General features: G+C 36.4%; 1 protein-coding gene across 17 annotated transcripts in view; it reads left to right on the top strand.

Annotated features, from left to right (window-relative positions):
* The window catches only part of DMD (dystrophin), a 2,622,506-nt gene that overhangs the window by 2,016,497 nt on the left and 582,202 nt on the right, over positions 1–23,807 (top strand). For all 17 annotated transcript variants that reach the window (XM_021079543.1, XM_021079551.1, XM_021079550.1 and 14 more), the window contains 1 exon segment: positions 5,220–5,431. In XM_021079543.1, coding sequence (XP_020935202.1) covers positions 5,220–5,431 — 212 coding nt within the window.

The raw sequence follows: 23,807 nt of genomic DNA, 5'->3' as shown, positions 1-23,807 counted from the left end.
ATGAGGTTGTGGGTTCGATCCCTGGCCTCGCTCACTGGGTTGAAGATCCAGTGTTGCCATGAGCTGTGGTGTAGGTCACAGACGCTGCTCATATCTTGCGTTGCTGTGGCTCTGGCGTAGGCCGGCAGCTACAGCTCCAATTAGACCCCTAGCCTGGGAACCTCCATATGCTGCGGGTGCAGCCCTGAAAGGACAAAAGAAGAAAATAAATAAATAAATAAATAAATAAATATTCTAACTTAAACCATGTTCTCCCAGGAGCAGACCTTGAAACAATGATTTAAGTAAAAGTGATTTATTTGCATGGCGATCCCAGGAAGTACCAGTAAGGGAGTAGGACAGTGAAATATGTAAAGGAAAAAAGCCAATAATTGAGTTAATTATTGAGCATGTCATTGCTGTGGGCAACTAGAGTCCAACCCTGATTAGTGAAATCTGAACAATAGTGAAAAATACACCTGACAGCTGTCACCCACAGGGGCTTTTATCTCCCAACTCTCACCCCTCATTGGCTGATCAACTTTTTAATTCCCTTCGGTAAGATTTCTATCACTTTACTAAAATCATTTTCTATGTGGTCTTCAGCAAATTTCTTGTGGGTTAAAGCCAATGGATACTTTTGGTATGGACTTTGGGAAGTCTGACTGCTTGGGTCCAAGTGTTGGCTCTACCATTCACTATCTGTTTGACTTTAGGCCAGTTCTTTAACACAGTCCCTATTTCTTCAACCATTAAATGAGCAGAATGCAACAACAGTAACAGCATAAACAGTGATAACCTACCTCATAAGATTATCATGATGATTAAGTGAGTTAATGATGAGGCCTGCTTGTCAACCAGGTCCCAAAGTCAGCAGTGCCACAGAAATAAGAAGAAAGAGACACAGAAATGGATTGGGGATCAGGGGGCTACTGCCTTCAGGAGGCAATAGCAACCCTCTGAGCCAACTCATGGTTTTTATTTACTATTTTCTACTTCCTTGTACATGCAGGGGATACATCAGTATTTTACTGATGTTTTTCTCCTTCGTTTTGCCTCAAGGGTCATGAGAGAGTCACAAGACTTTGTAGAGTATAGAATGACCTTCTATAGCCACGCTATGGTGCCAGTCTTTTCTTTCCATTCTTTGTCACATCACATATTCATGCCTCCAAAAGTTAATACATGCAAAGAGCTTAAAACAATACTTTGAAGAAGTTCCTGTGTGGTGCAGTGGGTTAAGGATCTATCATTGCACTGCCTGGCACAGGTCACAATTATGGTGCAGGTTTGATCTTTGTCCCAGGAATTTTCACCTGCCATGGGCATGGCCAAAAAAAATAAAATAAAATAAAAATAAACAAAAACAGTACTTTGAGCAGAATAGGTATTCAAATAAGTGTTTTATTAGGATTTTTATTAGCCTTTATGACATCTATGGCATTTAAGTGTTAACCACACTTACGTTTTTAAAATTCTTTCTTCTCCATATTACTATGGAAGTGCACTTTCCACTCCTATCTATCTAGCCATTCATCTATCTTATTAACTACTTAGGCTATATTCTGTCTTCACATATTGTATTTTCAGGATTCCATCTTTAACTCTCTCTTCCAGTCAATCTATATACCATACCAATGAGAATGTGTTAATATTGGGCTTCAGTTTTTACTTCTCTCTAGTGATTTCTAATCCCATAGCATCTTCATTTCAAATGACTAAAATTATCACTTTATATGGAATATCCTCAAAACCTTCTACTGAATAGGTTCAAGATTGAACTTATTATCTTTCTCCTAGACCTGCTTTATTCTTTGAGTAAATGGTGACTCTGTCTAATAGACACCAACCATCCAGAAGCCAGGAAGTCTATCTTAGACTCATTTGTTTCCCCAGTGCCTAACCTAATGCCTGGTATCCAGTATATGGGAAATGAAATGATGACTGCAGGATGGAGAGATCGATCGGTACAGGTGAATGGAGAAGTAGATGGGTTGTTGAGTGAGTTTGTGTCCTATAAATTTATTTCATTAACTATTATCTCATGATCATGTATATTTGAAGGTAAAGAATGAGAAAGTACATCTTTAATGGGACACACACCTAATGAACCATTTTATCTTGCTAAATTACACACACAGGATCCCTTAGGAATGAAAACCTTCATTGCTGTGATTGAACAAGTATTCAAATATTATGTTTGTCTGAAGTAGAAGTTTCCTCCTTTTTGCACAATTAAATATATTTGCCCACATGATAGGAAGAACTACTTTACTTATTTCTAATATCAAGTGATGGTCTTTTTAAAAATATGTATACCCAATTGAAATGAACTCTAGTATGTACAAAATATTCACTGACATGAATGCAAATGGCTTAACAAGTTTTTGTTGAAAACACTAGGCACTCTAAAAATTTTGATAGCATAATGTAATGTCACTAATTAAGGCTGATTAAGGGAAATTGTAATCAGAGACTTTTAGAGGAAAGTCAGTTTTATTATTTTCAAATATATGTAATAAGTATATAGTAATAGACCAAGAAAAAAAAGTACCAATTCTGTGTAATAAAATAGCCTGCAGTGATAAGTTGGAAAATGGCTTCTAATTGGGTTATCATTTTTTTCTATGATTGATATGAAAATATTCCAGAATACTTAAAGGCATTTTATTTATATTGTAAATAGCTTTTTTATAATAACATTTATGCTAGTAATTGTGTAAACTAAAGGTTAAATAGACTAATTAATAACTGTAAATTTCAAGTAGAATAAGTGCTGTACTACCCAGTGGGGAAATGACAGCAAAGCAACAAACAAAAAGAATGGTACTCAAAGATTAGAAGGAGAGATTGTCATTTAAACAGAAGTTGACATGTTAACCAAAGTTGTAATTTAATGTTGACTGAGTTTGTAGAACATAGCAAACACCCAAAGCAAAATGAACCCAATAAAAACAGTACCTATAATGAATGTCACTTACTTGATTTTACCTATTCTAGGTACCAGATTCTTTATTTCATGCCACAATTACTAGTCGTGGAGGGTATATTTAGTCTCTATACTTATTTACAAGATATCTCAGGTATCTTTAACTCAATAGCTTCTTGTAACTTTATGGAGGCACAACAGGATTAATTAAGAAAAACTGAACACACTATGAAATAAGAAGCACACTTTTACAATTCTCTTCTCTATACATTTTATTTGTCCAACTATAGCCAGTCTTTGCCATTCTATGCTTCGCTCTTTGGGAGGCTGATCTATGTCATCACTGTTCTCTCATGCCCTCTGGTTTCCAATTGGTTTAACCACTGGGGAGCCCTAGTAGGAAATTGAAGAGAGGGGGCAGAGAGGTCAGGATATTCTCCTAGTTCCCTACCCCTGAAGTTACTTCAAGCTGACTATGTCCCTTGACAAAAGGTTACTCTTCTTCTCAAGGTGGTTTCTCCTTATATTTCTCAGCTTCTGACCACTTCTCCCTCCCCTGATTTCTTGGGCCTAGATGTAGTAACAGGTCCACTGCTTCAAGGCCTAGTTTCTCATATTATCTTTGGTGATTTTCTTACACCCTTGTTATATTGTAATTTTTTCCTTTGTAAATATATCTCTCAGATTATCCTGGGCCAGGTCACAGAGGAAAATGTATATCAAACTAAGATATCTCAGACACAGTGGGGAGACACTGAAGGGTTTAAATGAGGGGATGGAATGATGAGATTTATATCTGTTATTACCATTCTACAGTGTAGAAGCTACATTGGAAAAGAAAGACTTGAGGCAGAGGGATTATGTAACTATGTAGAATCTATTGCAGACATGTAGGAAGAAAATGATAGAACTTTGTTGTGGCAATCTGTGGGAAGAAGGAAAAAGTTCTATATGAGAGAAATTAGTAACCAGTTATATGTGGTATTTGTCAAGGCTTAGGGAAAATCTAGAATGTCTGTCACATTTCTTATTTAAGGAATAAAGTATATGGTGGTTTTATTACTTGTTTCCTATGGCATTATTTCCCCTTTATGAAATCAGCTTAAAGAAAAGATTATGCGGTCCTTGAAGAAAAGGGAAAAGTAATCTGGTCATGTTTATTTTTAATATTCTAAAATAAATTATTTCAGAGAGAATCTATAGGGAATCTCCATCTTTCACTCACAATGATACAAAAAAAGCATCAATATAAACTTGTCCTACTTATGGAATATAACTGGCATGAATTCTTAGCTATTGTTACAAGAAGTTTCCAATATGCCTATCTGCTCTTGGATTGCCCCAGGAAAAGGTTTTGAGAGCAAGTGGTTTATTTGGGAGTTGAGAGAATTATCAGTAGGAAAGTGAGGAAGTTATACAGGTAAGGCAAAACAGCCAGTTAGGGATGGTGCATAACCAAGCAAGTTAACACTAGAACCAATAGATCCTTATCCCACTGGGAGAACTCTGGAACCTTTATAAAGCACATACCTTACAGTTATCTCCCCTAGCATTACGGGTGCTACAATATTCATACCCCAGTGCCTACCATCTGTCATTGATTATAGGCTCTCGGGAGGTAGAGTAATGGGAGAGTGGGAAGAGGAAACTCTGTTCCTTGGTGTATCTAGCCTACTACTTAGAGTGAAGCACACTCTCCATGGCGACACAAAGCCCTCAAGGAATGAAATATGAGTGATGGCATTGGAACTAATGCTGTTGGGCACTGAAGTGATAAAGGTGAAGGGATTTTGACATTCTGCTATAGGAGCTTTCTAAAAGATTATTCATATTTGGCCCTAGAAATTAAGAATAGACAAAGTTAGGAGTTCCTATTGTGGCTAAGTGGGTTAAGAACACAACATTGTCTCTGTGAGGATGTGGGTTTGATCCCTGACCTCACTCAGTGGGATAAGAACTGGTGTTGCCACAAGCTGGGCCTAGGTCACAGATGCAGCTCAGATCCAGTGTTTCCCTGGCTCCAAGAACTTCCATATGTTGCAGGTACAGCCATAAAAACAAAAAAAAAAAAGGATAGACAGAGTTAAATTTTTACTGATGTTCTAAGTCACCTTCAGGAAGTTGCTTTAACAGAAAATCATGCCTTTGAAAAAAGTAAGAAATTCCATTGTCCATCATTCTAGCTGTAACACAATGAACAATTTATTTAATGAGTAATATAAAATGTGGGATAATATTTGTATCTTTAATTTCATATCTCTTCTTTAGACTAGCATTTACTCCCATATATTCATTTTTCCTTCTATTCTAGTTGAAAGAATACAGAGTCAGTGGGATGAGGTCCAGGAACACCTTCAGAACAGAAGGCAACAGTTGAATGAAATGTTAAAAGATTCAACACAATGGCTGGAAGCTAAGGAAGAAGCTGAGCAAGTCTTGGGCCAGGCCAGAGCCAAGCTTGAGTCATGGAAGGAGGGTCCCTACACAATGGATGCAATCCAAAGGAAAATCACAGAAACCAAGGTTAGTATTAAAGATATGTTCTTAAAATAAAATACACTGGATAAAATTATACCATGGATTAAATTTTAATGATTTTTAATATAAGTTTATTAAAATGTAAGCTGAAATGAACAGTAATCTTTTCAGTCAAAGTAGAGATTAAAGGAAAATTGATGGTTAATATTCATCTTAAAATTAATTTTGTTTAATAATCTAGATATGATAGGCTGGTTTTCACATTACACTACCTTTTCAGATCACTTCAAATTTGCTGTATAAACTTAAGTATAGCATGATGTCAATCAGATGGGCTTAATTCCTTCTTAGAAAAAGTAATAGGTCTACCCCTTCCTACCTTACTTGAGGGCACTGAATTGAGAAGGAAAGGGTGAGTGTGAAAATAAGAGGGGGGTAAGGTGTACTCTCACTTTCTCCTCCAATTCTCTGACCTCCAACCCAACTTCTCCTCTTTCTCTTCCTTTTCTTCCCCTCCCCCCTGCAAAACTTCATCATGTTATGTGTCCACTTACTAATTTAGAATTCTTTGGGATAACGGAAACAAAAAGGAAATGAAATAAAATTTTTTTGACTATATTTTATCAAACACCATGCATGGTACTTTATATATATTTAATCCTTTCAAACCTCATATTTATAGGTTACTTTAGAAAGACCGTAAATGCTAAACAATGGGTATTTTAAACAGAGAAATGACATGGTGGGATCTTAGAATGAGGATTTTATCAAAATTCCATATTTTTTTTCTAGATTTTTTTTTCCTGGTAGGAAGAGGCCTTCTGCTAAACAAGGATCTGAATCTCAAATTACCCATGTCATTTGAGAAAAAAGCTATATAATTTTCTTGGATGGAGGGGCTTCCATTTCTAAATTAGTCATTGTTTAGAATATGCTAAGCTACAGAGCATATGTATTTACACTAGGTTTATTTGAAAAATAAACCCTGAAATCTCAATAGCTTAATACAATGATGATTAATTCCTTGGTTGTGTCATAATTTAATAGTGGTCAAAGAACCCTCCTTGGGAGCTCTCCCCTATAGAGTGACTTGGGGATCCAGGCTTTTCCAATTTTATTAAACTGTAATTTTAAAATCAGTTGCCCAAAGACCCAGCAGAAGAATAAATGAGGAGTTTCAGTTGTGGCTCAGTGGTTAACGAATCCAACTAGGATCTAAGACCACGTGGGTTCGATCCCTGACCTCGGTCAGTGGGTTAAGGATCCAGCATTGCCATGAGCTGTGGTGTAGGTTGCAGATGCAGCTCAGATCTGGCATTGTTGTGGCTGTGGTGTAGGCCAGCAGCTGCAGCTCCAATTTGACCCCTGGCCTGGACCTTCCATGTGTCGCAGGTACAGCCCTGAAAAGCAAAAGAAAAAAGAAAAGAATAAGAGAGAATGTAGTCTATCCATGGGGTTTTATGGTCAGGCCTGGAGATTTTAGACATCACTTCCACTCACATCCTATTGACCAGAACTTGTTCCCAATTTAATTTCAGGAACAATGAATGGGAATAATGAACTAGTGACCTTTTAGCCAGCCTCTGCCATAGTTAGTTTTCCAAAGGGCCTGAGCAGCTACAAGGATAAGATTTTTATTTATATGACAAGAATGTTAGAAAGCCACATAGGATTTTACAAATTTATAAGTACCTCTGTTGGAGGTAATATCTAGATAAATAAAAATTCTCTCTTTCACAAGATACTTGTTACTGCTAATATTTTCTCCTTTGGACAAGCATAGATGAATTAGGAATTTCTAATGATGATTTTTCCAATTTGTCTTTTGACTATGTGAACTATAGAACCTATGTAGCTAGTAGCTTCTTTTTTTTTTAGGGCCACACCTGCGGCATATGGAGGTTCCCAGGCTAGGGGTCAAATCGAAGCTACAGCTGCTGACCTACACCACAGCCACAGCAACGTGGAACCCTTAACCCACTGAGCAAGGCCAGGGATCAAACCCTCAACCTCATGGTTCCTAGTTGGATTTGTTTTCGCTGTGCCACGACGAGAACTCCCATGTGGTTATTCTTGAGGTTTCTGTTCTTATCCATAAGGTATTCAGTATGTTGTTTTTGCTTTTTTTTTTTTCTTGTATTCAGTATGTTATATTTTTTTTTCTCAAAAATTCAGGACTCTATGAATCTAGCAGGTCATAGATCAAAATGGCTAACTGGTGAGAAGGAATTAACAGGGAAAAAGAGTTTAGACTGAACCGTTGATTTAGGTAAGAGGAAGGAGAGATGAGAGGCATATAGAGATAGAATTTAGGGCAAGAAGATTCTGAAAGCTGGCAACTGAGAAATACTCTTAAAATAAGTAAAAATCTTCATTGCGCCCCCAAAATAGAGAACATGCCCTTCTTATATGCATTTCATAAGGGTTGACTATATGTTAAATCATAAAGAAAGCTTTAATAAGTTTCATAGTGTAGGAATAATAAAAACATTATCTGATCATAATGCAAAATAACTAGAAATAAAAAAATAATAGGAATTCCCATTGTGGCACAGTGGAAAAGAATCCAACTAGGAACATGCAGGTTTGATCCCTGGCCTTGCTCAGTGGGTTAAGGATCCGGCATTGCTGTGCGCTGTGGTGTAGGTAGCAGATTCGGCTCAGATCCTCTGTTGCTGTGGCTGTGGTGTAGGCCAGCAGCTTTAGCTCCAAATTGACCCCTAGCCTGGGAATCTCCATATGCCTCAGGTGCGGCCCTAAAAAGCAAAAAATTAAAAAATAGATAAAAAACAAAACAAATCAAAACAAAAGCCATACAAGAATCCTAAAGTGATAGCAAGTATTTGGGCTTAATATCTCCTGGAAAAGCAAGGGTCTTTAAATAAGAGACAAAAAGAATTGCAAAAGTGGGAGTTCCCATTGTGATGCAGTATAAATGAATTCAACTAGTATCCATGAGGATGCAGGTTCGTTCCTTGGCCTTGCTCAATGGGTTAAGGATCTGGCTTGCCCGTGTGCTATGGTATAGGTTGCAGATGCGGCTCGGATCCCACATTGCTGTGGCTGTGGTGTAGGCCGGCAGCTGTAGCTCCGATTAGACCCCTAACCTGGGAAACTCTATATGCCACAGGTGCAGCCCTAAAAAGCAAATAATAATAATAATAGTAATAATAAAATAAAATAAATAAAAAGATTTTAAAAATGAATTACAAATGAAAATATGAAAGAAGAAAACAAAACAATTTTATCATCACAGCAGCAAGTAAGATGTTTTGGACACCTAAAACAAAGACAAGATTGCATTATAATTGCTATACTTGTCAAACTTTTGAAATAAAAATTTGTTTTTGAATAGTCCAAAGCTGCATCATAAAAATGGCTCAGCCATTTTCTTTGGAGACTTATGTTTCTGTTTGTGTTATATGTTTAGGAATTTAATGATATATACTGCTGCAACTTCAGTGTAAGTTCATAATACAAATAAAGATGATGAAAGCTATAATTTTCCTGTATATTTCCTGAATGACATATGCTAAAAGTAAAAGTAATCCTCATGCTAATACTAATTTTTAGTAAGTACTTGCTTCTGTCAAAAACTGTGCTAATGACTTTATATATATTGGCTTATTTCATCCTCCCAGAAACCTTCCATGAAAAGTACTGTTATTGTTCTCAGTTTACAGATAAGAAAATTGAAGGCCTAGAAATGTTCATTAACTCCTCTTAAAAGCCACAGAGTTGGAATATGAACGCATAGCAATTACTTTGTAGATTACCTCAGAGATTTTGTCTTTAAGCCACTGTCTGTGTGGCTAAAACAAATCAAGAAAACGCTTTAAGGATCAGACTGGGAGACAACCGTAATTGTGAAATGGCAAATAAGATTATACTACTTACGGGGCAACAGGTGGAAAATGAAAGCACTGAAATAGTATATGAGAAGTTTTCATATTCTGTTTTACTATGAAAAGCTAAAAAGATAAGAGCAAATTGTATTCCATTTTTAATGAAACTACAATGTTTAATTCTTATAAAAACCAAGGAGCCTATAAAGTGGAGGACTGACTTTATGTCTAATGTGTTACCACTCCTGAATGATATTATCTGGCTTATCACTTATACTTTTCTTTTAGGAAGTATGAAAATAGGTATGATAGACACTGGTTAATTTGACCAGGGGCTTCTTGCTCCATGAATTGTTTCTTAGTTTACCTGTCTAGGATTAGCAAGAGAGCTGGTGAGCCTTTTAAGGCAGTCATCAGACTGTGTCTACAGAGTCGGAGAGCTGTGATTATATAGCAGCCAGCCTCCCTTGCAACAGCGTTGCTGATGACTACCCTCACTGTCACAATGAGATGGTTTCAAAGTCAACCACCAACACTGTTACAGTCTGAAAACTTAAACCACTCACCATACCTGAACTAAAGAAGAAATCATTCTTAATTCTGATATTTTAATGATTCATAATTTCTAACCTTTGTTTATAATCTTTTCTATCATCTATGTATTTTTAATTCTCTTCATAGCGTAGATAAAATTTTGAATTCTGATTTTTTTTTTTTTTTTGGCTTTTTAGGGCCGCACTCACAGCACATGGAGATTCCCAGGCTAGGTGTTTAATCAGAGCTACAGCTGCCGGCCTACACCACAGCCACAGCAATGCCAGATCCAAGCCGAGTCTGTGACCTACACCACAGCACACGGGCAATGCCAGATCCTCAATGCACTGAGCAAGGCCAGGGATCAAACCCGCAACCTCATGGTTCCTACTCAGATTCATTTCCACTGTGCCACAATGGGAACTCCTGAATTCTGATTTTAGGGTTAGTATTATTGTATAAATATATATATATTGCTATATAACTTTTAATAAATATCATTTTTAACTATTTATGGTATTTTGTTAAGTTCCATCTTTCACTATTTCCCTACTGATTAGATATTTAGAAAACCTCCTCTCTTGGTTAGAAAAAATAATGGAGGAAAAATCAAGAACAATAACAGCCCCTTCAAAAGTAGAAATCAAATCTGAGATGGCATCTGGGAAAAGTCCATCTTCAGAGCATGGTCAAGGTAGAAGGAAGTAGCAACAGGAGAGTATTTGGCAAAAAGAACAGACTGTAGATGGTCCATCATGTCAGTAATAAATGAGTAGATCATTAAAAGATCCCTATAATGTATGTTTAGTCTCTTTCCCTCCTATATACCTTTTAGTTTTTGGAAACACAAACATAAAGTGAGTCAGTAGTTGATTTTGTTAAATGCAAGCCTTTATTTGTTCCTCTCTATGGCCCTGGTTTAAAAAAAATCATGTTCTTTTGATATATAGATACAGATATTAGAGCAAATCATACAGGATTTCCATCCTAATCAAAATCTCTGCCAATAGGCTATGACAGAATCCTATGAGAGATGATGACATTTAACTTTCATAAGAAGTAAGATGGTATGCCATTGGCACCTAAAACTGCCAGCAGTGGTCATCACGGAATTTATTTCATTTGGCAGAATATTGGTTTACTTCAAAAACTATTTCCCAGGCTATTACAAATGGTCCAAACTTAACAATAGATTCTTTGGAAAAAATTATTTCTTGATGATTTTAAAGTTTCTTTTCCAGTGTGAAGAGAAATTTATCCAGTCTCAGAGTTTTCATTTATTTTTTCCCCTTTCAGCCTTTGAAACAGAAATTTCTCTTTGTCTGTTTTGTGATTGCTTTTGTGTCAAATTCAGCATAAAATCTTTTCAAATGTGATGGCATTAGCTGTTTTGCGCTTGGCTGAGCTAAGAGTACATGAATTCAAAATAGAAGTGAAATCTTGTTTGAGCCTAGCTGATTTGGCTATATAATACTTAAAACAACCTGAGGTGAGAAACCAAATAATTTATCAAATTATTAAATAAACACTCCCAAGGCTGCAAATTATCTGTTTTGAAGACATTCTTTAGAGAACTTGAAACATAGATATAGTGCAATCTTGTAATTAATTTTAAAAGTTTAACTTGTTATATATAGTAAACCTGGTAGCTATTTGAGGATTGCAAATTTTTTTACTAGGAAATAAATTAATCAGAGAGAACTTTTGCAAATAAGGAAGTAGAACCTTATAAGTTTTCATTATATGGGGTCATGGGTAGCATTAGATAGTATCCTTATCTGACATAAAGATATGTGCATTAATGGAAGCTAAATTCTCTTCTCACATATTTTTGACTTTTTAGTCGAGCACAATAGTAAATCAACTAACTGGCCCACACTGGGTAGTTTGAGGTTTGGATTTGTGACACAGTAATGAAAAACATTATCAGAAATCTTACTGTTAGAACTTGTGATTTCTTCATGCATTTTCTTTATTTCTTTTTGTTCTCTCCTAAAGATTCCATATGATTAAGGAGAAAGAATCAATAACCTGATAATACTTTTCCTCCCAAAGCATGTATAAAGCTATTAAACTTCTCAAAGCATACAAACAGAGTGCTTCCTACATCACTAATAGAGCACAGGAAAAATAATGGGTAATTTTCCAGGTACTGCTATACTATGTAAATATTTAGCAGTCACCAAAACTTGAACAGGATTATGCTCTGATTGCACCATATTTTTTCTTATTTCCTTTTCACAGTTTAACTTATTCCATGCTCGAAAATATAATGTGGCAACTCTGTAAATCCACTCCTCCATAAAAGCAACAAATTGCAAGATTTTTAAAATTGCCTTTTCTAAACTCTGGAATTATCCAAAGTTTAGCAACAATATGTAAACTACTGAACCTCAGTAAGAACAGCAGGTTTTAAGGCTTTTTAAATTGGCCTATTCCCATCACTTTCTCGCAGCTACACAGTAGACTTGAAAATCAGCAGCCTTACAGCTACAAGAGAAATTGAATAGAAATTATATCAAGCATTTTTGCTGACCACAACAGTATGAAACTAGAAATAAATTACAGAAAAAAAAATGGGAAAGGAATAAGCATGTAGAGACTAAATAACATGCTACTAAAAAAACAATGAGTCAATGAATAAATAAAAGAGGAAATCAGAAAATATCTTGAGGCAAATGAAAATGGAAAAACAAAACTCCAAAATCTATGAGATGTAGCAAATGCAGTTCTAAGAAGGAAGTTTTTAGCAATATGGGGCTTCCTCAAGAGAAAAGAAAAATCTCAAACAACCTAACCTACTACCTATAGGAATTAGAAAAAGAACAAATAAAGTCCAAAGTGAGCAGAAAAGAGGAAATAATAAACTAAGAGAAAAAATAAATAAAATAGAAACAACAATAAGAACAACAACAACACAATAGAAAAGATCAAGGAAACCAAGAGCTAGTTTTTTGAAAATATAAATAAAATTGATAAATCTTTATCCAGGTTCACCAAGAAGAAAAGAGAGAGGACCCAAATAAACAAAGTAAGAAATTAAAGAGGAGAAATAACAATTTTCTAGAACCTGCCAAGACTGAATCAAGAAGTAACAGAGGAGTTCCCGTTGTGGCACAGTGGTTAACGAATCCGACTAGGAGCCATGAGGTTGCGGGTTTGGTCCCTGCCCTTGCTCAGTGGGTTAACGATCCGGTGTTGCCATGAGCTGTGGTGTAGGTTGCAGACGCTGCTCAGATCCTGTGTTGCTGTGGCTCTGGCATAGGCCAGTGGCTACAGCTCCGATTCGACCCCTAGCCTGGAAACCTCCATATGCTGCAGGAGCGGCCCAAAGAAATAGCAAAAAGACAAAAAAAAAAAAAAAAAAAAAAAAAAGAAGTAACAGAAAATTTGGATAGACAAATCACTGGTAGTGAAATCGATTTTGTAGTTAAAAAAAAAAAACTCAGCAAACAAAAGTTCAGGACCAGATGTCTCCACAGGAGAATTCCATCAAACATATAAACAGCTACTAATACCAATCCTTCTCAAACTATTTCAAAAACTTGAAGAGGACAGAATACCCCCCAAATTCTTTCTACAAGGCCACCATTACCCTGTTACCAAAACCAGCCAAAGACATTACTAAAAAAAGAAAATTATAGGCTAGTATCATTGATGAATATTGATACAAAAAAAATCAACAAAATATTAGCAAACAAAATCCAACAATATATAAAAGGGATCATACATCATGAACAAGTTGGATTAAGGATGATTCAATACTCACAAATCAACCAATGTAATACATCACATTAACAAAAGGAAGGCATATGATCATCTAAATAGACACAGAAAAAAGCGTTTGACAAAATGCAACATCTATCATGATAGAATAAAAGCTTCCCATCAAAGTGAGTATAGAGGAAATATATCTCAATATAAGAAAAGATATTTATGGCAAACTCACAGCTAACATTATACTCAATAGTGAAAACCTGAAAGTCCTCTAAGTTCAGGAGCAAGGATGCCTACTCTCACCACTTCCATTTAACATAGTATTGGCAGTCCTAGCCACATCAGTCAGACAAGAAAAATAAAAGGCATATAAATTGAAGTAAAACTACCATCACTGTTTGGAGTTCCCATTGTGGCTCAATGGATTACCAATCCGACTGGTATCCATGAGAATGCAGGATCAGTCCCTGGCCTTGTTCAGTGGGTTAAGGATCTGGAGTTCCTATAAGCTGTGGCATAGGTCACAGGTGTGGCTCCAATATGGCATTGCTGTGCCTGTGGCACAGGCCAGCAGCTGCAGCTCTGATTTGACCCCTGGCTTGGGAACTTCCATATGCCGCAGGTATGGCCCTAAAAAGCAAAAAATCAATCAATCAATCAATAAAGATAAAAAACCTGTCACTGTTTGCAGTTATGACGTTTTATATAGAAAATCCCAAAGTCTTCACCCCAAAACTGGTAGAGCTAATATATGAATTCAGCAAATTTGCAGGATACAAGATTAATATTCAGAAATTTATTGCATTTCTGTACACTATTAATGAAATAGCAGAAAGATAAAGTTAAAAAAAGCCAATCATGTTTAAAATCACATAAAAAAGAATAAAATGCTTTAGTTATTCAGGGACTACAGCTGATGATAACTGCATCTTGATACATAATTCCATGATCAAAGAGGCAGGGAACATAATGAATAATGCCATTGTCTCTTAAACTTGCCTAGAAGTGACATGTAGCTGAAATCACTCATGTTGCTATCCCTAATTCAGTGGGGGTGCAAATATGTAATCCTCTGGTATGAAAAAAGCACCAAATATTTGTGAACAATAATATAGTCTACCACAGTAGGCTCATGGGATTTGAAATAGCTGAAAAAATGTCACTTTCTGGGGATCTGTACTCTGGCATTCTCTCTAGAATAATTTTCACCCAACCATGTCTATACCCTCTTCACCAGACTTCTCTTAGATGTCTAGAATAGCTGAGTGATTTGTTAATTACACCATTGCTTAAGCCTTTTAATAAAGTCAGCAAATTAAAGAGGGAACCCAGATAAAGAGAATGCTTTCCAAAATGTCATAATGAAATTAAGGTAATGAAGCACTTGGAGGGCTCTCCTCCCTTCTTTTTGTATAAAACTTATTCCAAAGAAGCTGGAAGAGAAATGGGGCCTGAAAGTAAAGAGGGGGGAAAATAAATTGTATGCCATTAGTTTAATTATAAAAATTCATTACATGAAGCCATGTAAGACAGAATATAATGGAACTCTAATGTGTTGGCCGATAACACATTTACTAGCCTGCTCTCAGCTTGTAGTCGTTGTTGAAAGGACAAAAAAGTAACAACTTTGGTATATAGTCCTCAAAGCTATTGAAAAGATTAATCATTTCCAGTAAGCTAGAAAATGAGAGTCATTTTCTCTAATACTATCCCCCGTATAGAGTGTTACCTTCTGAAACAGAGTTATTTGGTAATGTCAGAAGTTTAATAGATGAGTCTTTTTTTTTCTGAGAGATCTGGTCTTTTATTTTTTATAATCAGTATCAAAGTTTAGTCATGTGACTTCCTTTTTTTTAATTTATTTTTTATTGTTATTTCCCCCAACACACTTTTTTTTTCCCCACTGTACAGCATGGGGACCCAGTTAGACATATATGTATACATAATTTTTTCTCCGACTGTCCTGCTGCGTTGTAAGTATCTAGACATAGTTCTCAGTGCTACACAGCAGGATCTCATTGTTAGTCCATTCCAAAAGAAATAGTTTGCATCTATTAACCCCAAGCTCCTAACCCCTCCCCCTCCCTCCCCCTCCCCCGGGGCAACCACAAGTCTATTTTCCAAGTCCATGATTTTCTTTTCTGTGAAAAGGTTCATTTGTGCTGTATATTAGATACCAGATAGGAGTGATATCATATGGTAAACTGCAGGCCAATATCTTTGATGAATATAGATGCAAAAATTCTCAACAAAGTTTTAGCCACCTGAATCCAACAACATATCAAAAAGATCATACATCACGACCAGGTGGGATTCATCCCAGGTTCACAAGGATGGTTCAGCATACACAAATCAATCAACGTCATACACCACATTAACAAAAGAAAAGTCAAAAACCCACATGATCATCTCAATAGATGAAGAAAAAGCGTTTGACAAAGTCCAACATCCCTGCGTGATAAAAACTCTCACCAAAGTGGGTATAGAGGGAACATTCCTTAACATAATCAAAACCATTTATGACAAACCCACAGCAAATATAATACTCAATGGAGAAAAGCTGAAAGCCTTCCCACTAAAATCTGGAACAAGACAGGGATGCCCACTCTCACCACTGCTATTCAACATAGTATTGGAAGTCCTAGCCACAGCAATCAGACAAACAAAAGAAATAAAAGGCATCCAAATAGGATGAGTTTTGAAGTTAATGGTGAGAGGCTTTACTTTTGAAATAGCTTCCTTACAGATATTTTAAGATTTATATTATAAATCTATAAAGATGTTTTGTAGGTCATTTTCATTCACACAAGCAAGAAAGAAATTGTCTATCTTTTGTCCAAGTAAAGATTTATATAACATTAATTTATACTTAGGAGTAAACCATTTAGTGATTTTTTTAAATAACCAAATATGTATTTTTTTCTGCTTTGTTTGGCAATGTCTTACTTTATTATACACAATAATTTTCCAATCATGCTATAATCATCAAGGAGACTAGTTTATATTCTTCAAAATCCAATAATAAACCAACCATTTCCCTTACATTCTTTTATATGGAAGAATATCTTCTTTAAGTAGATTGAATTCTGAATATTGAGGCCAAGAAACCTGCATTTTTGTGATGCCTCTTTCATTGTCTAGCTATGTCCCCTTCAACAAGTCACTTAACTTTTCAGAGTTTTGTATAGGCAATTATGGGATTGGGGAAGGGGAAAGGAGATAACTAAAGACATAGGTAAGGGTCATATATTTGAGGGCCTTGTAATCCAGGGAGAGAGGTTTGGACTTTGTCTTGTAGATAACAGGGAGCCACTGAAAGATTTTACAGGAGTAATGTGGTTATATTTGCATTTTGAAAAGATCCCTTGAGCAGCTTGACCTATTGGAAGGGCTGGTTTGAGACTAGAGGGAGGGAGCCAATATAAAGATTATTGCAGGGGTTTCCTAGTGGTTCAGCAGATTAAGGATCTGACACTGCTCAGTTTTGATACCTGGCCTAGGAACTTCTGCATGCCATGTGTGTGGCCTAAATAAATATATAAATAAAGGGCATTGTGGAGCTCAAGTAAGAGATGATGTGGGCTTAAATTAAGGCAGTGGGGAGTTCCCGTCGTGGCGCAGTGGTTAACGAATCTGACTAGGAACCATGAGGTTGCGGGTTCGATCCCTGCTCTTGCTCAGTGGGTTAACGATCCGGCGTTGCCGTGAGCTGTGGTGTAGGTTGCAGACGTGGCTCCGATCCTGCGTTGCAGTGGCTCTGGCGTAGGCCGGCGGCTACAGCTCCGATTAGACCCCTAGCCTGGGAACCTCCATATGCCGCGGAAGCAGCCCAAAGAAATAGCAAAAAGACAAAAAAAAAATAAAATAAAATAAAATAAATAAATAAATAAATAAATAAATACATAAATTAAGGCAGTGGTAATGGAGGTAGAAGATTTGGATATAAGAGAAAATTGTAATACAACCTCTCTCTGGATATGCTCCCTGCCTCCTCCTCCAGTTGAGGATCAACTTATACTTCAGAGAGACAAGGTTAGGCTAGTGACAGAACTTTGGGGAACATCAACATTTAAGAGACAGAAAGAAGAACTTGAACCTTCAGAATATGTAGCAGAGACCCAAAGAGAGGGGTCAAGAAAGGGTAAAGCCTCAAGAAGAACAAAGCAGCCAATAGCACCAGATGCTGCAGGCAAATCAAGTAAAGGAGAACCTAAAGCTTACCACAGGCATTGGCCATTGGTGACTGAATCAGTTAACATTTATCACAAAAATGCTGCATAACAAACAACTTCAGAATGCCACTGGCATACAACAATAAGCATTTATTTCTTCATGAGCTTGCAACTTGTCTGGAGTGGCACTGTCTCACACTGTAGGTTAATTGGGTGACTCTCCTCCACGTGGCACTCATCCTTTTCCAAGCGTGAGCAGGCTAGCCCAGGACACGTTTGTCTCATGATACTCGCAGAAGTGCAAAGGAGCCAGTCCCAGTCCAGGAGCATGTCCCAGGCCTCTGCTTGTGTCACTTCTATTAAAATCTTCTATTAAAATAAGTCATATGGCCATGCTTATCCTCAAGGGCAGGAAAGTAAACTCTGCCTTTTGTAGTAGGAAATTCAAAGTTACATAGCAAAGGCCATGGGTACGGAGTGGGGTAAAGAATTGAAGCCAATAATTTAACTTGTCACAATGATTTCTGTCAGAATAGTTTTATGAGGTGGTATATGGTCAACCACTCAAGATGGCTGTAGTCTTCCTCTCTGTACATCCCCTACCTGACCAGTGCCTTCTTCACCTGTATCTTGTGTTTGTGACTGACCTTCCTGCGTACTCGCCCCAGGCCCCAGCTGGTGAGTGTTCTTATCAAAGGAGCAGTGAGGGGCGTGCCCCTCGCTGGTTCCCCTGGTAACTAATGAGCCAACCTGATATCATTCCCACTCTTACTGGCCATCTCTTCTTCCTGTCGGGAGCGAGCGAAGCTTGCTGTCATGTCCTACCCGCCGTCTGTCGTTCATGGTTGGGCGTTGCTCCAGGACCTTGTTTCAAACAGTAAGCTCCCCCCATCCATTAAGTCATTGATGTCTGTGTTGCTGATGCTGGGCTCTTTCTTTGATCTTAAAGCTGGGCAAGTGTGGACCTTGTAAGCCTGAGAGGTATAGCCCTACAGGTGGTGATGGCAGAGGCTTAATTTTGCTGAATTATAGAGTGGTAGGAATGTAGTCAAGTTGAGGCAATGAGTTGAGTATTTGCCTTCTGAGGAGCCCTTAACTGTGAAGAGAAAGAAAATGATAGATTTTGTTGTTTAAAGATGGGGAAGAGACTCATGTTTGAAAGCTTTCAAGCAAAGCCTTTCCAAGAGGCAAGAGAGAGGGAGTGCACAGAGAAGGAGGAGAAAGAGTATGCAGATGGAGGAATCACTTTGCTTGTCTCTTCCTCAGAGGCTGGAGATGTAAAGTCTGATATTTCATGAAATGTATGATTGATGTTAAATTTCACCTGTGTAATTGTACGTAGGGTCATATGCTGTGAGATTTCTTCTAGTTTGTATCATTATGGTCCAGTCGAGAAACCATATTAGATATTTCAAGAAGAGTGAATTTCAATACAGAGGGCTAGTTCTATGGCTAATGAAGGCACTGAGAAGTCCAGTAAGAGGGAGGCAACTCAGAGTTTAGTAACATCAGGAAGCTGTTACTGTTTCAAGGGCTTGAGAGTCAATAAATGTCATCAAAGCCCAGAAACCAGAGGCATCTGTTACTAACTTGACCATGTTGGCCTCACAGCAGGTACCAAAACTGCAGAGAGAGGTTCTGTCCAGTGGGCAATGGAGACACAAAGCAGTCACTTCCCACTTTGAGGGAGAGAGAAATTCTGGTTACACCCTTTCTTCTCTTCTTCCATCTCCTACCATGTTTTCTCAACGGCCTAAACCAGCTAGAAGCCAGCTGGCAAAAAATCCTGGGAATTTTTTATCCCCTAAAGTGGTTGGTCCATTGGCAATAGAGTAGAGTGGAGGAAGGCAGAGACTAGATCTAAGGTCCAATAAACTCTTAGCTGTTAGCTCACAGAGATAGTTTTGTTTTATTTTTCTGAATCTCTTAGTTCAGATACGCAAGCACAGTATCCTAGGCAAAATGAGAAAACCTGTTCTGTAGAACTTTTTATCTTTAAAGATATTAGGATCCTATTTTATAAATTTTCGAGAAATTTGATTTTGATTTTGACCTCATAACAAACCTGAGACAGAAGTAGCCCCATTCTATTTTACAGACAACAAAACCAGAACTCTAAAGGTTAATGACTTTAAAATCAAACTGCAAGACAATGTCCAGTCAAGACTTCCTGAGATGCCTTTTCATTGCTCTGCATTGTTTTTTTATGAAGCTCCTTTGAGGCAGAGCCATTAAGGTTTTTAAAATCGACTTCACCTGAAACAAACCTGAATTTCACTTGTAGGTAAATAACCCAAAACACCTTTTATAAGAAAACTTAAACACTACTCAACTTTAAAATTTTAGTTATAGGTCTACATACTCAAATTTATCTTCTAAATTAAAGGGAGACTTTTAGAGCTGCACCATTATGGACAATGTCTATAAAAGAATGGGTCACTTTCTTTAATTCAGTAGAAACTCACCCTCTGGTGGTTATGGTGTGGTTCATTAAACATAGCAGCAGCAGTAGTAGTAATCATCATAGTAGCAGTAGAAGCAATAATGTTAATAATGATGATTATAGCTAATATTTACTTAATGCTTTGGATATGCCAGGCATCATTCTAAGTATTCCCCCTGGATTTTATAAATGAATCCTCATAGGAATCTTTCAAGGTAAATACAGGTAATAGATCCATTTAACAAAGGGGAAAACTGAGGCATTGAGAGTGTAATTAACTTTCTCATTTGCCACATAGCTAGTGAGTGACCAAGCCAAGATTCAAACGCAACAGGCTCATTCTGTTGCCCAGACATTTAAATACTCTTTCTTTTCCTCCCTTGTTTTCTCTCCTATCTGGTCAATAACTGTAAAAAGAATTCTGACAAAGAAAAAAGAGAAGGCGAACATTGAAATTAAAAATGTTAATACTCAAAATTATTGAAATGAATTCAGCTTGTTCCATAATCCATAATCATTTTTCTGCTTAAATACTGTGTATAAATACCTAGCACATATTGCAGCAGCATCATATGAGGTTTGAATACAAAATAGTTCTTTCCTGATTTGGAATACAATCTTTTGGTGATTTAGCATTTTATACTTTTCATAGAAAACACACACAGACATATATATACCTACAAAATCATCTTTTTTTATAGGCTAGTGCTCACAATATTTTAAATGCCTTCACATGCAATGATAACCACACAATTCCCTGAAGTGTATACCATTGTAAATGGAATTCAGAAGTAAAACGACTGTGTGTGAATTCTATTGTATTTTTTAATTTACACTTTTTCTGTGGTCTGGCGTTGTCCCAGTAGAAAATTTCACAGCAGTAGGCAAAGTTGGTCAAGGTCATTGCTCCTGGAGTGAATGAGACTCCTTTAAAGCCCATGGTGGTCAATGTATTAGCGGAAAGGGAAGCCATGAACGTCTTTAAGAAGGAAGGAAAGAATGCTGTGGCTGGGAACCTTTGAGTTTAGATAAGGGCCTTAGCCCTGTCAATGTTAGTCGAGGTCAGTGGGATATTTTTTGGGGGGGCGGGGTCTTTTTTCCTTTTTAGGGCCGTTCCCCCCGGCATATGGAGATTCCCAGGCTAGGCGTCTAATCGGAGCTGTAGCCGTTGGCCTACACCAGAACCACAGCAACGCAGGGTCCAAGCCGCGTCTGCGTCAGCTCATGGCAACGCCGGATCCTTAACCCACTGAGTAAGGCCAGGCAGGGATCGAACCCGCAACCTCATGGTTCCTAGTCGGATTCATTAACCACTGAGCCACAACGGGAAATCCATGGGATTTTTTTTTCTTTTTAATCCTACATCATAGCAAAACCTGAGCAGTATGCAGTAAGGGTTAGTGTTCAGTCAAAATTTCCTTTGGTATAAAAAATTTAAATTTCAGCGTGAATACAAATTTGAAGAAAAATATATGGCTTGTGTTCTTTTTGCCCTTCAAGCATTAAAGTATACCAGAAAGCTCTGGTTTGAAGCCAAGCCCCTTACTCTTTTACTACCTTTTTACCATGAAGTCTCTAATTAAACTTTAGCTTACTATATCCTTCAAGATTTTGAACAATTCTAGCATACTTTTTGACTTCTACTTTTAGATATTTTTTATGATCTATAGACTAGAACCAAAGAGTATATCCTTTTATATCTAGATTTTTTAAGTAGCAACCCAGGAGTAAGGGGTGGCTTCCAAGATTTTCTTAGATAAAATAAAGGATTTTAATTATATTTATTACAATTTTAATTAATATTTATTATTGCTAAATCTATACATATATGCTCTGATGTTTGTTCCTAATAATTATTTCTTTAGAAATTTCATTTTTCTTCAAAAGAAATTAGCTTATGAAATGATAACCAAGTTAGTGGTGTCAGTGTTGTAGATTTTTATGCTACCAATTAGAGATTTAATAGATGATAGATAATAAGCTCTTCTTTTAAAATGTAGATATCATCTTCTGGATAATAAGGGCCAAATTAGTCTTTTATATCTTAGTATACATTACTTTTAATACTGTAAGTTGAAAGTTACTTAAGTGAAGAGGGAAAGGGAAGAAGAGATAATTTTATATCCTAGGAAACTTCTAGAAAGGGAAAGCTTTGGAGTGTATGTTTCACCTCAGAAAGGCTTTTGAATAGTGTGAGGATCTGAAAAGTGGAAAAGAGGAGCTGCAGGGCTTGATAAAAGGAGGATATAAGGAAAGAGAGGTATTCCATGAGAATAAATTTTAATTGCTTTGTAGTATAGCGACTATACACTGTGACTTTAAAAACTGTCTTTTTATTTTTAAAGCAAAAGTTAGTGATACTAGCTTTAGTTGCTGGGTATTAGTTTGGTTATCTTGTCTACTTGCTGTATGCAATAAACACAGTTATTTCATTCCATTCTAGAATAAGATGTTCTAGTTAACTGAAAAATGCCAGATTATAAATAGATTATACATTTTCAAGGAACAGGAATCTACTCAAACATTCTGAAACTGCTGAAAGTGTTTGACTTCTTAGTCATAAATCATATTAACATAAAAGAACAAATATTAAAAAACAAATATTAAAAATGATTTTTTCAGAAACATCAATTATTTTCATTTTCCTTTGTTCCCCTTCCAGTTCCTACCAATATCTTCTTACAGATTTAAAAAATACATTGAAGACAGAAATTATGTTCTCTTATCTTACTTATGATTCCTATGCACATTTACTGCATTTTAGAACATGGGGTTGATGTATTGCCTTATGTTCTCTCATTAAACATTGTAATTATTTTTCATTTTTTTACTGTCTTAATGAAGATCTTCATTCCTACAATGCATTTCTTTTCTTTTAAATATCTTACTAGGATAAAATACTAAAATTGAGATTACTGGGTCAGTGGGAATAAGCATTTGTATGTCGCTTGATATCTCTTGTCAAAATTGTCCTAATAGATACTATTCCCAGCAGTGGTACATGAATGTGCTAATTTGGCCACAGTCTTTCCAGCTTTGGATTTTTAAAAAAAAATTTAATTGGTGTCAAATTGAAATACTCTATTTTTTCATTTTTTTGAACGTTGATTTTTTTCCTTTCTCTGTTAAAACTTTAAATTCTTTCTCATGTTTGAACTGCCCTCAACTATTCCTTTGTCTCTTTAATCTACCATGTTGTATTTGATACAACTATCAATAATTTAATGTTATCGTAATTCTTAAAGCCTCTTCCATATACTTGAAATAGTGTTTAATAGAAACCTAAGTTTAATATGCATCCAGATAAGCCTATCATTGGCTTATTTCTTTATTTTATATATGACATTTCATGGTTTGATAATGCTCACTTGTTAAAGATTAACAAAGAAGAAAACATAGGTCATTTTGTTTAGCAAGATTCTTATATTTAAAATTTTATTCTGATTTTAAAATAGGATATTTTTAAAGTCTTATGAATAAACTGTTCCTTTAAAGAAGTTCATAACTAGAATAACAGTTTTTCTTTTTTGGATGGCCGATATTTTCTGTATGCAGCTTTAGCTGAATGCCAGTAGATGGCACTAATTACATAAACAATTCAACAAGTTAATGAAGAGGGAGAGAAAGGGGGAGATAGTTTATCTGTTCAAATTTTGGTATATGTCACATACTCAACAGTTATTTGGAAGTTTATTTTTATAGTTCTCTCC

The sequence above is a fragment of the Sus scrofa genome, chromosome X, assembly GCF_000003025.6.
Source record: "Sus scrofa isolate TJ Tabasco breed Duroc chromosome X, Sscrofa11.1, whole genome shotgun sequence".
In the NCBI taxonomy this organism is placed as follows: domain Eukaryota; kingdom Metazoa; phylum Chordata; class Mammalia; order Artiodactyla; family Suidae; genus Sus; species Sus scrofa.
This window is presented reverse-complemented; position numbering and strand designations above follow the sequence as displayed.